The 13,681-nt window shown below is 49.1% G+C and overlaps 1 protein-coding gene across 2 annotated transcripts in view; it reads right to left on the reverse strand.

Moving 5' to 3' along the window:
• Positions 1-3,304: 3,304 nt before the first annotated feature.
• Positions 3,305-13,681, reverse strand: part of RXRG (retinoid X receptor gamma) — a 37,945-nt gene continuing 27,568 nt past the window's right edge. Inside the window, exons 3-10 of one of the 2 annotated variants that reach the window (XM_058842674.1) lie at positions 12,233-12,377; positions 10,820-10,999; positions 8,406-8,566; positions 7,079-7,208; positions 6,340-6,472; positions 5,537-5,628; positions 5,148-5,253; positions 3,305-3,958 (exon numbers count right to left, since the gene is read on the reverse strand). In XM_058842674.1, coding sequence (XP_058698657.1) covers positions 3,811-3,958; positions 5,148-5,253; positions 5,537-5,628; positions 6,340-6,472; positions 7,079-7,208; positions 8,406-8,566; positions 10,820-10,999; positions 12,233-12,377 — 1,095 coding nt within the window. In that variant the 3' untranslated portion in view covers positions 3,305-3,810. The remainder of the gene's footprint in view (positions 3,959-5,147; positions 5,254-5,536; positions 5,629-6,339; positions 6,473-7,078; positions 7,209-8,405; positions 8,567-10,819; positions 11,000-12,232; positions 12,378-13,681) is intronic. The other variant, XM_058842672.1, reaches the window with a different exon arrangement.

The following is a 13,681-nucleotide window of genomic DNA, read 5'->3' on the forward strand; positions in this document are numbered from 1 at the left end:
GGTAGCCACAGCCTCAGCAGCAGCCAGATCCCTCCTCCAGCATCACCTTAACTCTGCCCAGCCAAGCAGATGCAGGAACACCCAGGAGCAGGCATGCATGAGACCAAGGGAGAAGATGGCCATGAGCCACGTCCTTTGGGACAGGAATTGCTGGGCCAGCATCATGCAGGTGCCTCGAATGCCCGAAGCCAACCAGGGGCAGAAGAAAAAGCCTCACCCAGCACCAGAACCATCCTCATCCCTGCAAGGAGCACACCTCCCTCTCCTTCTGCCACCCTCACAGCCCTTCAGAGGCACCAGCAGCTGCACAGCCAGCTGGGCTGGCCAGCCTGGCAGAGAGGCAAGCCAGAGACCAGCCCACGAGGCTGTCAGATAGCCCCGGGGTGATGAAATCCTCTCGTTTTACCACTGAAATCCTCTCGTTTTACCACTGAAATCCCCCAGACCAAGCCTGTCTCAGGTAGAGGGGATTGCACAGAGGGCACAGGAGAATTGAAGTGGCAGCCACTGGCCTTGCTTAGATAGAGGTTGGTCTTTGTCCACTCTGGGGATTTCCCAGAGCTTCTCTATCCTGCTTGCCACCAAAATGTACCTTGCCATGAAAGGGGATACACACACTGCTTCCCACTGCCATCAGCAGCAGCTCTGGGGAGCCTCCTCTTCCTCCCCCTCCTCCCTGTGCCCTCTGGTGCTCCAAGAGGTCCCAAGCAAGCACAGCCCCTCCAGCCTCTCAGCTGGGCCTCTGATGGGACAGCAGAGAGCTGGGAGGGAGGAGCAGAGGAATCAGGCAGCAAAGAATATCTCAGGGAAGATCAGGTGAGATGGTGAAGGCAGTCCAGGTCCAATCCAGGCCCCAGTCCAGACAAAAAGTCCTTGAGAAAAGGTCAGTGATGGTGGCACGCAGTTGGATTCACACTGTTGGCATCTGAGAGTTGTGCCAGGATGTGCCCCTGAACCACTCAATCCATCAGGGAGCCCAGAGTCAAACTGAACATAAACCAGCCCAAACTTTTATCCTTTGAGATGTATTTTTTTTTTTTTATTCTTAATCCAGAAATGCTGCTGTTGCACTCAGTAGAAACCGAAGGAGCTGCGACAGAACCCAAAACTCCACTGTTTTTTTAAGCCCCCTCCACAGAGCATTGCAAAGGGAGCAGCTCAGAATTAATAAATGCTTTGACACATTTGGCCTGTACACCAGACCAAAGCTTGTCCATGGTGGGGGGGACCTGCTGCTAACTCGGGATGCTCATGAGATGTGATGTATGGTGGCAAAGAGAAAATGACCTTGCACCAGTCATTCCCACAGCCTGGCTTGTTTATAAATCCCAAAGGAAAAATCATCTGAGCTCAATCTGAGGCTCTGAGGGACTTCATGAGGTAACCAAAGATGGGATGAAGCTTTCTTTGGCTGATCAATGATTGTGATTTCTACTCTTTTATGAAAATTAGGTTTTTCCAGGGCTGAAGATTGAGGAGGCTCCAGCCATGCCAAGCTGCTGTCCTTCTGCAGCAACTCCTAGGAGGATAAACCACACCAGTGAGTTATTCCCAGCTGCTGTGGGATTTGTTCCTCAGGGTGTCCAAAGACCCACTCCTACACTTTGCAAGGCTTGGGGAAGCACAGCTCTGGGACAACACCCCTGCAGAGAGGTCTCTCTGCACATGAATGAGGAATCCAAGGGTTGGGACCAAAGCCAGGAGACTGCATCAACCCCCAGCTCCCCCGCTGACTGCAGATAGAGCTGGGCTGCTCCATGACTTGTTTCCTCTGCAGAGAACATTGGATTGCTCGTGGCATTTTCAGATGAGCAAGTGGTGTCTTATTCACAGAGGCCACAGGGAGAGTCATGGTCTCCCTTCCCTGCCAGACACAGGGTGGGGGACTTTATGGTGGGCTGTGCGTTAAATTTTTCCAAAATCCTGGTAGTCATCTGGAGAAACAGACCAAAGCCCTCCTCAAACTGCAGCCTGGAGACCTTGTGGCCCAGAACCCAGACTGCTGAGAGTGAGGGTGTCCAGCAGCCACCTGGAATTCCTGCCCCATTTTGGTGACCATATCCTATCACTTCCAGCATCGAAATATCACAGGCAGCAGGATGGATTTGTTTACAAACAGTGGATTGAGATCAGCATCAATCAGAAAAGAAACCCAACCCAGCCAGCTGGTGACCAGTTCTCAGAAGTTTACAGCTCTTAGAGGGGAAGCCTGAGCAGCCCAAGCTGGAGGTGACCTCTTGCTTCATCTGACCAGGAGAGTGGTGTGGTACCACCCCAGCAGAGCCTGTGTGCAGCACCTCAAATTCTAGCAACCGGTTTACAATGAGCAGGTTGTTTATTTTCTGTATTTAAACACTTCTCTTTTACCTGAAAAAATTACCTTTTCAATTAAAAATAGATTCTTGGTCAGTGCTTTTCACATCTTTTGAAATTCTCCTGGGTTTTTTCTCAGGAGGGGGAAAAAAAAAAAATTAAAGCGTTTTCATAATGTTGGGGTTTTCCCTCTTTTCCTCCGCTCTGTTAAATTCTCCTTTTCCTCCTCTCAGCAAAATACTGGAAAATAAATCATGTCCCCGTGTGGGAGCTTTAACAAAACGTTTCATTTTTATCCTTCTTCCTTTTCTGTTGTCAGTCCTCCTCTCCCTCGAACTTCGCCGAGCCGGCAGCGTCGCAATCTGTCACGCGGACAGACAAAGCTGCATCTCACCCCACTGTCTGCTGAGAGGGTCAGGAGGGGCAGATCACTTAACACTACACCTGTTTTATGAATAATAATACAGACAGTTTCGCTGGGTTCCTGGGAGGACATTTTCCCACCAGGATAAGCGCCACATATTGAACAAATTAATGTCTTTAACTCGTTTGACTCTGGTTAGCTCGGTTGCGATGGGGAGCTCCAGCGGTGCTGTTGGAGCAGGGGAAAGAACCAGGCAGGTTTTTTTGGAGGATGGGGCTTTGTTCTGCAGGTTTCACTCGTGGAAGTGTGAGATGAAAAATTTGGGGTTCCAGGCAAAAATATGGAGGGGAAAAAAAAAATTAAATAAGAAGAAAAATATGCATGAAGCTTCAGGAAAATGGAAAGTTATCCATGAGCACACAAGGTCTGCATCACCTGGACCAAAATGAAACACTTTGGTTCTTTTGGCAGTAGCTAGACTAGCTCAGAAAAGAAAACCAAAATAAAAAACCAAACTCATCAACCCCTCACACATAAAAAAATTACTTTTAATATTACTTTAAAACTTCAAAGAATTCCAAGAGTCCAAGAGTTTCTTTTTAAGACGGTGTAATGAAATGTTTCCATTCACAGCAGCAAGTTTCTCTAGGTCTTTCCTTAGCAGAAACAAGAAGCAGCAATATCTGTCTTCCCTCGGCCAGAGGACAGTGTCCATCAGCACAAGTGACATTCCTGCCCTGATTTGGGCTCCCCAAAAGTGCCAGGAGGGACCCTCAGCCCCATCCCAAGCTGGACCTGTGACCACAAAGAGGACACTGCTCTCCCAGATCCAACCAGCGCCTCACTCAATACTATTTTATTTGTTTTGTTGACTTTTATTGAGAATGAAAAAATAATTTAAAGCAATTATCTGTACAGGGGGGCAGGGGGATGGTTAGCTGGAGGATCTGTGACCCCCTCCCTGCCCCAGACAGGCCAGGGAGGGTTCGAGGGGGTGATTTACAGCTGTACAAAACCACAACAATCCCACCGAGGAGGGTGAAGGACATCTCTGGAGCTCTCACAGGCTCCAGAGCAGAGGGGTGGGAGGCTGTGCAGGGGCACAGGGGGACAGGGTCTGGCCAGACAGACCCTCAAGTGACCTGCAGGGGTGTCTCCAGCATCTCCATGAGAAAGGTGTCGATGGGGGTGTCTCCAATCAGCTTGAAGAAGAAGAGGTGCTCCAGGCACTTCAGCCCGATGGACCGCAGCGCCGGCAGGCGCAGGAGGAGTTTGGCAAACCTGGGGAAGAGCAGAGTCAGAGGCACTGGCTGCCCTCTCCCAACTATTTCCAAGCCTGCACCAGCCCAGATTCTCCCAAAAAAAAAAAAAAAAAAATGGTTTGGGGCATTCTCAGAATTGGATTCCCTTAAGATTTCAAGATAAATATTTGTTGGCTCGTGTGGAGGGAATATGTACCCTTCCAAAACAGAATTTGACATTTTTAAAAGAGAAAGGAAAGGGAAAAGGGGAAAAAAGGTAAAAGGGGGAAAAAAAGATAAAAGGGGGGGGAAAAGGGGGGGAAAAGGGGGGGAAAAGGGGGGGAAAAGGGGGGGAAAAGGGGGGGAAGGAGGGGAAAGGGGGGGAAAGGGGGGGGAAAAGGGGGGGGAAGGAGGGGAAAGGGGGGGAAATGGGGGGAAAGGGGGGGGAAAGGGGGGGGAAAAGGGGGGGGAAAGGGGGGGGAAAGGGGGGGGAAAGGGGGGGGAAAGGGGGGGGAAAGGGGGAAAAGAAAAAAAAGAAAAAAAAAGAAAAAAAGAAAAAAGAAAAAACAAGAAAAAACAAGAAAAAAAAAGAAAAAAGGGAAAAAAGGGAAAAAAGGGAAAAAAGGGAAAAAAGGGAAAAAAGGGAAAAAAGGGAAAAAAAGGGAAAAAAGGGAAAAAAAGGGAAAAAAGGGAAAAAAGGGAAAAAAAAGGGAAAAAGAAAAAGGGAAAAAAGGGAAAAAAGGGAAAAAAGGGAAAAAAGGGAAAAAAGGGAAAAAGGGAAAAAGGGAAAAAGGGAAAAAATGGAAGAGGGGAAAAAAGGGAAGAGGGGAAAAAAGGGAAGAGGGGAAAAAAGGGAAGAGGGGAAAAAAGGGAAGAGGGGAAAAAAGGGAAGAGGGGGGAAAAAGGGAAGAGGGAAAAAAAGGGAAGAAGGAAAAAAGGGGAAAAGGGAAAAAAAGGGAAAAGGGAAAAGATACATCCAGATTCTCCCACCAAGATTTGAACATCTTAACACCTTGCAGTGTCTGTGGTACCAGCGAGAGCCAAAACAGATACTGCAGGCAGTGGTGGGGACCAAGCCAGCTGCCGGCGTTTCGAGAACTCGGCCAGCAGAGGGTAGGATTGGATTGGAAAGCAACAAAATTCCATCTCAACAGCACCCTAAAGGCTGGAATTTGGGCACTGTGGCTCAGGCAGAGCCCCAGTCTCCTCTCTCCAGGGTGGGCACTCACCGCCCTGGCTGCTCGGGGTACTTCTGCTTCGTGTAGGCTTCCAGCGTGGCATAGACCTTCTCCCTCAGAGATTCCACTTCTGAGGGGCTGGACAAACCCTTGGCATCTGGTCAAGGGAAAAAATACAGGTGGGGAAAGAATCTCTGCAAGAGGGGTCTTCACGGACAGGAGAGGACTCACACCCTCTTTAATCGTGTGTCCAGGGACTGGGACAAATCTGGGAAGTGTTCCTGCCCATTGCAGGGGGCTTGGAATGACATGATCCTCGAGGAACCTTCCAACCCAAAGCATGAAATGTGTCTGCAGCCCCGATGCTCACTGTCACAGTGACATGCTGTGGCCCAAAGGGAGTGTTTGTCACCTGGGATTGTCCCCAGCCTCAGACTTACCTGGGTTAAAGAGGACAATGGCTCGCAGGCACCCCAGCTCCGACTTATCCATCTGCATGTCTTTCATTTTGGACACCAGCTCTGTCAAAACCCTGTGTGAGTGGGACATGGGTGAGCAGACAATCAGAGACCAGTTTATCCACTGAAAAGCATCTGGGACAGGCACTGGAATACCCTCAATTCTTCTCTGTGGGAAGGGAGGTGTCTTTGAGGCACAGCCATGGCCCACACTGCTGTTCTGCCGGTGCACCAGCAACATCCAGGGACCTGAACATCAAACTTGCTCCTGTTCTCACTCTGTTCAGCACACAGCACTCACAATTTGCACTCACTCCAGGAAAACCACGTGGGTTTTCTCCACTTTTTACTGTGTAGTGCAAGACGTGGGCACTGTCCCTACACGTGCCAGGTGTGTAAAGAGTGGTGAGGCAGTGTCCTGCCAGGCAGGGAGCAGACATGGCAGGGACAACACCTGTGCAGTTCTTACACAAGCAATTTGGGGCTTAAGGCTTTGCCATCTAAAGCTCTTGGTGAGCAGTATTAGGCCTAGATATAGCTACAGCAAACTTGAGAGAGAGAGAGAGAGAGAGAGGAGCATTCCTCCCCCTGCACACCCAACGCAGCATTTGCTTCTGCAGCTGAAATCCCACTGTGCTTTTACCCCATTCTTGTTCTTTTAAGTCAGTCAAACATCCCCTGCTCAAAGGCTTTGCTCCAGTTCCCCTTAAGGACACGTTTCCCGTTCAGAGGGGAAGGCAAAGCCAGCCTGGCCACCCCTGCTGGGGGGTGACAGGACCACGTACCTGTCGAAGATGGAGCCCACTCCAGCACTGTGGGCACTGCTGCGGTGCACGTGCAAGCCCGTGGCCAGCAGGATCCCGTCCTGCACCGACACGGAGCGATGGGAGAAAGAGGCAATGAGCAGCTCGTTCCAGCCTGCAAGCACAGGAGTGCAGGGACACGTGAGGCAGCCCAGCCAAAAATCAGTCCCACACAGAGCAGCAGAGCTGGTTTCTCCCTTCTGGCTCTAGACTAAACTCAAAGGAGAGTTGGCACCCCCGGGTACCAGCTGCACCCCTTGCCAACGCTGCAAGGGGTGGCCTGTCCCTTGGAAATATTTGGAAAATGCTCTCAGGGACATGGTGTGATTCTTGGGGTTGTTCAGGGCAGGGCCAGGAGCTGGATTTTGATGATCCTTGCAGGTTCCTTCCCACTCAGGATATTCTATGATTCTATGACCCTGACCAGCAGCAACCAACGAGCAGAAATTGGCTCACAGGGAAAAAAATAAAAATTACAACAAAAGAAAGGGGGAAAATTCTGGGTTTTCTTCCTGAAAAACATATTCCCAGCAACTACAATCCCTTTATGAACAACAGATTCCACTGCTCCATCCACAACCTCGGCCAACCTCCCCTCGTGTCTCAGAACAGCAGATGCAGGAACAGGTTGGCTCAGGATTGCACATCCACCCTCTGGTGCTGCACACAGGCCAGAGAAGGGACAGGGACAGCAGGGACAGCCACAGGTGAGGGACATTACCTGCCCGGAGGAGAATGACCTGGTCTTCCAGTGTCAGGTCAGAGAAGTGGGGGATGCGCTTGGCCCACTCCACGAGTGTGAAGAGCTGTTTGTCAGCAGCGTGGCAGATGTTGGTGACAGGGTCGTTTGTCTAACAAAGAGGGGCATCAGAAAGGAAAAGAGCAGAGGAAAAGGGGAGAATTGATCAATTAAACACTTTTGATGACCACAATCTGCACCAAGGTATGGAGTTAAGCCACAAGTACAACACTCCAACTGCCAATAACCTCAGCTGGGTTGGAAGAAGGTTCCCAATAATCTCTGTCTGTTGGGAAGAGCAGATATTTGTCACCACTATCCCCTCTGCAGCCAGCCAAGTCAGCTTGATGCCTTGGAGGGGCCACCTAGAACAGAGGCTAGACAAGATTAAGAGAATAAAAGTGGGTATTTATTAAAGGCTTTCAATAGGTACACCTTGGGCAAGTCAAAAGCCTCCAGAAGGGGCTACACCCAAGATGGTCATGAGTTTTTCACACAATTTAAGTTTGGCCCATTAACATATCAGGGGTTAATGCTCCAATTACAGCTTCAGGTAATGAAGTCATTTACCCCCAGTTTGCTCCCCATAATTCACTTTTGTTTATACTTTTTGGGGGCCTGAGGCAGTGAGGTGTCCTTGAGTTTCAGGCCTGGAGGATTGTTTTGTCTGACCAAAATGTGAAGAGAGTTACACTCTTTAACACTCTGTAACTCATATGAGTTATACTCATATAACACTCTACATGGAGTTTAGAGTTGCATGCTAAAGCAGTACAGGATTTGAAAAATATAAAAGCTAAGGCATCAAGCTTTTCTGTTTGCTTGTTGTCCTTTGCAAAGCAAGTTCCTCGTGGCCAGCTGCACTCCTGCTCCCCATGGCACATCTAAAAACCAGGGAGCAGCCCCTGAACGGGCATAAGCCGCAGTTTTACCCAAACCATCAAAAATCACAGCAGTAAACCCAGCTCCACCCCAGTGCTGGTCACAGGGGCAGACAAGAAGTGTTCAGGGCTAAGCACATGTAAAAGCCAGCACCTCCAGCATCTATTTCCCTGTCTACTCATTGAAACTAAAGGAGACTTGGCAAAAAAAAAAAAAAAAAAAAAAACACAGAAAAAAAGCTTGGAAAATAACATCTAGGCTGTTTTCTAGTCATGATTTGAGTAGCTCCAAAAGAAAAAAACTGTTGGTGATTTTTAGGTGGCGTGAAGAAAAACCCCCTCGTAAAATGCTTGTTGTTCAACTTTGAGGTTTTTTTTCTGCTCAAATCCCCTCCTCCCTGGCTGCAGGAGGTGTCAGTGGCTCTTACCGAGCTCTCTGTGCCCACATCACTGTACGCCTCTGTTTTGGGTTCCACGGCCAGCTCGGCTTCCAGGATCCTCTCCACGGGCATGTCCTCGCTGCCGCCGCTGGTGGACTCGGCCTCGTTCTCACTGCGCTCCCTGCTCCTCTGCCTCTCCTCCTGCACAGCTGTGGGACACAAACACGGCTCTCCACACCCACAGCAACGCTCATCTCCCCACAGACGGGAGGAGAAACCCCCCTCAGGAGCGGGAGAACAGAAAATAATAAATGGGTATTTCAGATGTATACCCATTCAAATGGCTGCCCCCACACCAAGAACTCTGAAGCTGCTGCAGGCTGGTAGCCTCCAAATTTGACAAAAGATTGTGATTTCTGATGTATGAAGCTCCAGAACAGAGGGAAGAGGAGTTGGTACCTCCAGGTGGCAGCCTGGCCTCGGCTGTCATCAGGTGCTGGAGGAGGCAGGAGGGACCCAGCACTCACATACAAGATTTTTGTGCTCTCATCACGCTTCCAACAGCCCCACTCTGCTTCCAACAATCCCACAGCAGCCAGAGCATCCAGCAGCAGGGCTAGACAGTCCCAAACCCCCAGCTGGATTCACACATGCTGCTTGTGTGAACGAAATCCAACCCAGCCCTGGCATCACCTCTCTTCCTAATCATCCCCACTAGAAAGTTCCATCTACATCAGCACCCCAACAGCTTCACTCCCTCCTCTCCCCTCTCTGTATATTTTCCAAAATATCTACTGACTGAAGGCACAGAATCATGAATTTCTTCCAAAGCTCAGTTATTAACTCCCAGGGCTGCTGTGTGTAGGACAGGTTGGTGTAGGACCTGTGTATCTTGTATGCCAACCCCTGTGTGCAACAGAAGTCCTGGGTACACTTTTTTTGTTGTTTTTTTTTTTTTGAGAAATCACAAAGGGAAATGAGACAATCCTGTTTAAGAAATGACCAGCAGGCATTGTGTTTGTTTAGTTCACTGCTGGGGAGAAATGGCAGCACCCAAGGAGATGGATCAGTGGGCATCCAGCCTGGTGCTTGTGAGGGAGGGCAACACAGGGCACATATGCCAGCCAGCTGGGGGGAACACTTGTCCTCTTTAGAGTAATGGCCAGGAAAAGCCAGGAAAGCGTTTCTGAAGTCACCAAAACTTTACTGGAAGAAAGAACATGGCAAGGAAATACCAGTCCCATCACCCAGCTCCTGAACTCAAGCTGCACTCTGCCCCCAGTTTCTGCAGCTCCCAAAAAGTCCCTGTGACTGCTGCAGCCAAACTCTCACAGGATCCACCAGGAGCCTGAGGTTTAAATTTTCACTCTCTGCAAAAGGAAGCTGTGCTAACACCCTGGTCCTCTGAACCACTTTGCACCTGGCTGGAAGAGGGAGCTATGCCTGGGATTAAGGTTTTGATTCCAGCCTGGCATTTTGCAGTCCCCTGCTGCCCTATGAGCTTGAGGCAGCTTTGGGGATGCTACAGGACGAGGATCAGCTCATGCCCAGTGTTACACTGCTTCCCTGGGCTCTGCTCTGCACAGGGAGCAGTTCCATAGGGGAAGACCATGGCCTCCAAAAGGGACAGCTACACTGCCTGCTAGCATTCAACCCTGAGGGCAGCTCCCTTCCTTTATCTTAGAAAAATTGAGCTTAATGCTGTGTTGGTTGTCACTTCCTGATCTTGCGTGTGTTACCATAATCTGGGAGGCAATCCAGCTCAGCAGGTGAGGCTCAGGGTGGAAATGACAGAGAACTATAAAATTAGAGATAGAAATAAATAATTTACCCTTATCCTTCAGTATAGAATTAGGTGGTGACAAATGAAGTCAGCAAATCAAGAACAAAAAAAGGAAGCTGCTTTTGACAAAGGAGACAAGAAGGCTCTGGGTGCTGTCCCCAGTTTGCCAAGGGGTCCAAGCCATTAAAGGTCACTAATTAGAGGCAAGATTTGGTCAAAACCAGTTAAAAGCTTCATTACTCACCAGTGTGTGTGTTTAGGTGAGAAGAAAAATGTATTTTAACACCTTCCCCATCCGTCTCTTCCCTTATTAGCCCCTCTCCTTATTAGGAAAAAATTCTTCACAGCAGGTGTTGTCAAACATGGGAACAGGCTGCTCAGGGAGGTGGCTGAGTCACCATCCCAGAGGTATTTAAAGGATGATTTATAGGTAGATGTGGCACTTAGGGACAAGGTTTAGTGGTGGAATCTGCATTGCTGAGCCAATGGTTCAGCTTGATCTTCAAAATCTTTTCCAACCTAAACTATGATCCTCATTTCCTTTACGTAACAAGGCTGACGCTCTTGGTGTGGGCTTTTGGAATGCACCAGCCTTGGAAGGTCACCAAGAGCCTGATTTATCCTAATGAATGAAGGCAAACTTCTCCAATCCCATTGCTCCCAGCAGCCCCAGTCCTACCTTCCCTCTTCATCCCCATGGCGAGGCACTTCTGATAGCGGCAGTACTGGCAGCGGTTGCGTTGGCGCTTGTCTATGAGGCAATCCTTGTTATCCCGGCAGGTGTAGATCAGATCCTTCCGGATCGTCCTCTTGAAGAAGCCTTTGCAGCCCTCACAGCTGTACACCCCGTAGTGCTTCCCTGGGGAGGAAAGGGAATCGGTGGGCAGGCGTGAATCGTTAACAATTGGTACGATCGCGGACAAAGAATTCAATTAATTCTAAATTCTAATTAAAGTTAGAAATTTATGGTGTTTATTCACTGATGGGTGGCACAAGGATCATCCCCAAAAGGCATGACCTCCTCCAACAAGGTTCTCTCCCTCTATTTGCTTCCCAAAATCTTCCATACAATACATATGCACAACCCCAGCACCTCCCATCCCCACTTGGCATTAAAATGAGGTTGTTAGTCCTTCACGCGTGCACAACTCTTCTCGAATTGGGTCTTCAAAGGATGAAGTCAAGAAAGTCTTCATCAGATCTCTGTGACCCTCTGGCACCATCCAAGACCTCCTGCTTGGTGTTTGATTGGTGCAGAGTCCAGGTGCTGGTCATTGCTCTCATTGGGTTCAATCTGTTCTTACAACAGTTCACTTACTCCATTCTATAAACAAGCTCATAATAGCAAATAATACAACAATTAGCTCTGGTTTAAGCATCTAATAATCATTAACTTACCGTGTGCTTATCTGACTTAGATCTTGATCATAATAAATTCTTTCTAACCTTAGCTAAATCTTAACGCTTCAAAAATCATGATTAAGGCAGGTATTTGCGTTTCCTTCCAGCGTGGCGGAGGAGATCAAGCCAAATCCAAATGTGAAAGAATTGGCTGCAGGGTTATCACCTCAGCAGGCCTGAATTGCCTTCAGTGAGTCTTCAGCAGTGACCAGCAGCAGTCAAACCACAGGACCACTGTTTTCCTGTGATAAGGAGGGGCTGCATCATCCCAGTGGAATGATGTGGAGCATCTGAGCTGCAGGTCAGCCACAGGCAGCAAATGGGGTGCACTGACATGGAGAGGGTTTGCAAGGCTCACTGGGCTACGAGAGAAAACCCAGGCACAGACAGAACCCAGCTAAAACACAAAGCACACAGAGTAAATGGGAGCACAGAGATTTTGATGGATTTACCTTTGGCAATCAGGGCCAGAAGGTAAAATGAGATTCCACACACAAGGGAGAAGAGCACAGGGTTTAGATTTGCTCACTTTTGGGCATTAATCTGCAATACAGACACAGCCAGACCCAGCCACGATCTTGTAATGCCACTACGGCCCCAGCGAGCCTGTTCAGAGCTGCATGAGCCTTGCTCCAGGACACCAGCAGAGTTCCCACTGCACAAAGCCTTCCCCAAGAAAGAAACCTCCTACCTGAGGACCTGTCCCCACAGATGGCACAGATGTGTTTGGCTAGGGATCCTGGACTTGTGGATGGATAATTCATGTTCCCCATCCCCGGGAGACCCGGCAAGGGCTTGACATCCTCCGAGCTGCTGACATTGTTCAGGACATTGAGCTGCAGAGGCAGAAGCCATGAGATCAGAGGGGAGAGACTCACATCTCAAGGAAACCATCCCCAAATGGAGCTGACCCTTCCCTTGCTGCTCCTGCCAGCCTTGTCCCTCAAGCTTATCCCCAGCAAGTCCAGGGGGCTCCCATGGGCAGACAGAGGTCCTCTGCTGAATCCAGCAGAAGGGGTTTAAGCAGGCACTAAAGCAGATATTGCCTGGTGCAGTAACCAAAGCCAGGACTAAGCAGAGCTGGAAAAAGGCAGGCAGGAAGCTCAGCTGCTCAGTTACAGCCCCCAAGCCATGTGGCTGGTGGGATCTTGCCTGCTTCATTAGAGGGTGCTGATCGCTGGCTGCTGGCAGCCACAAGCACTAACAGCTTAGTAAAGAAGAGCTCTGCAGCCAGGTGATTTGTCACAATCAAACCTGCACTGCTGCATGGCTAGGGAAGCTGTTTAAAGTAAAATTTAAAAAAAAAAAAGTAGAATAAAATTGAGTGAGTTAGTTTCCCTGACTCATGGTAACTGCACATACACACGAAAATGTGTATATACCATTTGGTGACTCTCTGGGACTGAAGTTCCCAAACACCGTCACAGGTGGCAGATTTGGGGTTACCAGATTATAAAAAAATTAAAAAGGGATCGAGCTGAGCATGTAAAAATCAGCAGCTGTGAGATGCAGGCAAACGACGCAGAGCCCCCAGCCGAGATCCCCAGGAGCTGCTCGTGGCTGCTGAAGTTAAAGGTTACAAACCCACATCGATTACAGACCAAAGCCTGATGTTGCCCAGGGCTTTGTTTTATTGCTGTTTGCTTTGGAGCCACGGTTGGGCAGGGCAGGGCAGGGAGGATTAAGGGCCATTGAGCACGTCTTGTCAAAAGCTGTCTGGGCAGACCAATGTCCCTCCAAGCCCACCATCAAATCACCTTCCCCACTGTGGGTTGAGGGCTGGGGATGGTTGTTCCATCCCTGAGTTTGTTTGGAGCAATCATGCCAATTTATCAGCTCAAGTTCTTCCCAGCAAGAAGGCAGAAGCAGGGATAGAAAACAAGGGTTTGGATGAAGACCCAGCTCAAGCCTTCATTCCAACTTCTGTAACATTTAAAACAGTAGATCCCATGTATGTTGCTGAAAGTTCTCCATTTACTGCACATTTCCCACCAAAAAAAGTGGTAAATTTCAGTAAAGAACAAGGGTTCATCCCACTGGAATTACTGGACCTGCCATAAGAAAAATGAAAAGGTGAAGCCTGTTCTTGTCTTCCCTCACCGCTGTCCCTTCATTTTCAAAGCTTTGAAGGTTTTAAGAA

Source organism: Poecile atricapillus, chromosome 7 (genome assembly GCF_030490865.1).
Source record: "Poecile atricapillus isolate bPoeAtr1 chromosome 7, bPoeAtr1.hap1, whole genome shotgun sequence".
In the NCBI taxonomy this organism is placed as follows: domain Eukaryota; kingdom Metazoa; phylum Chordata; class Aves; order Passeriformes; family Paridae; genus Poecile; species Poecile atricapillus.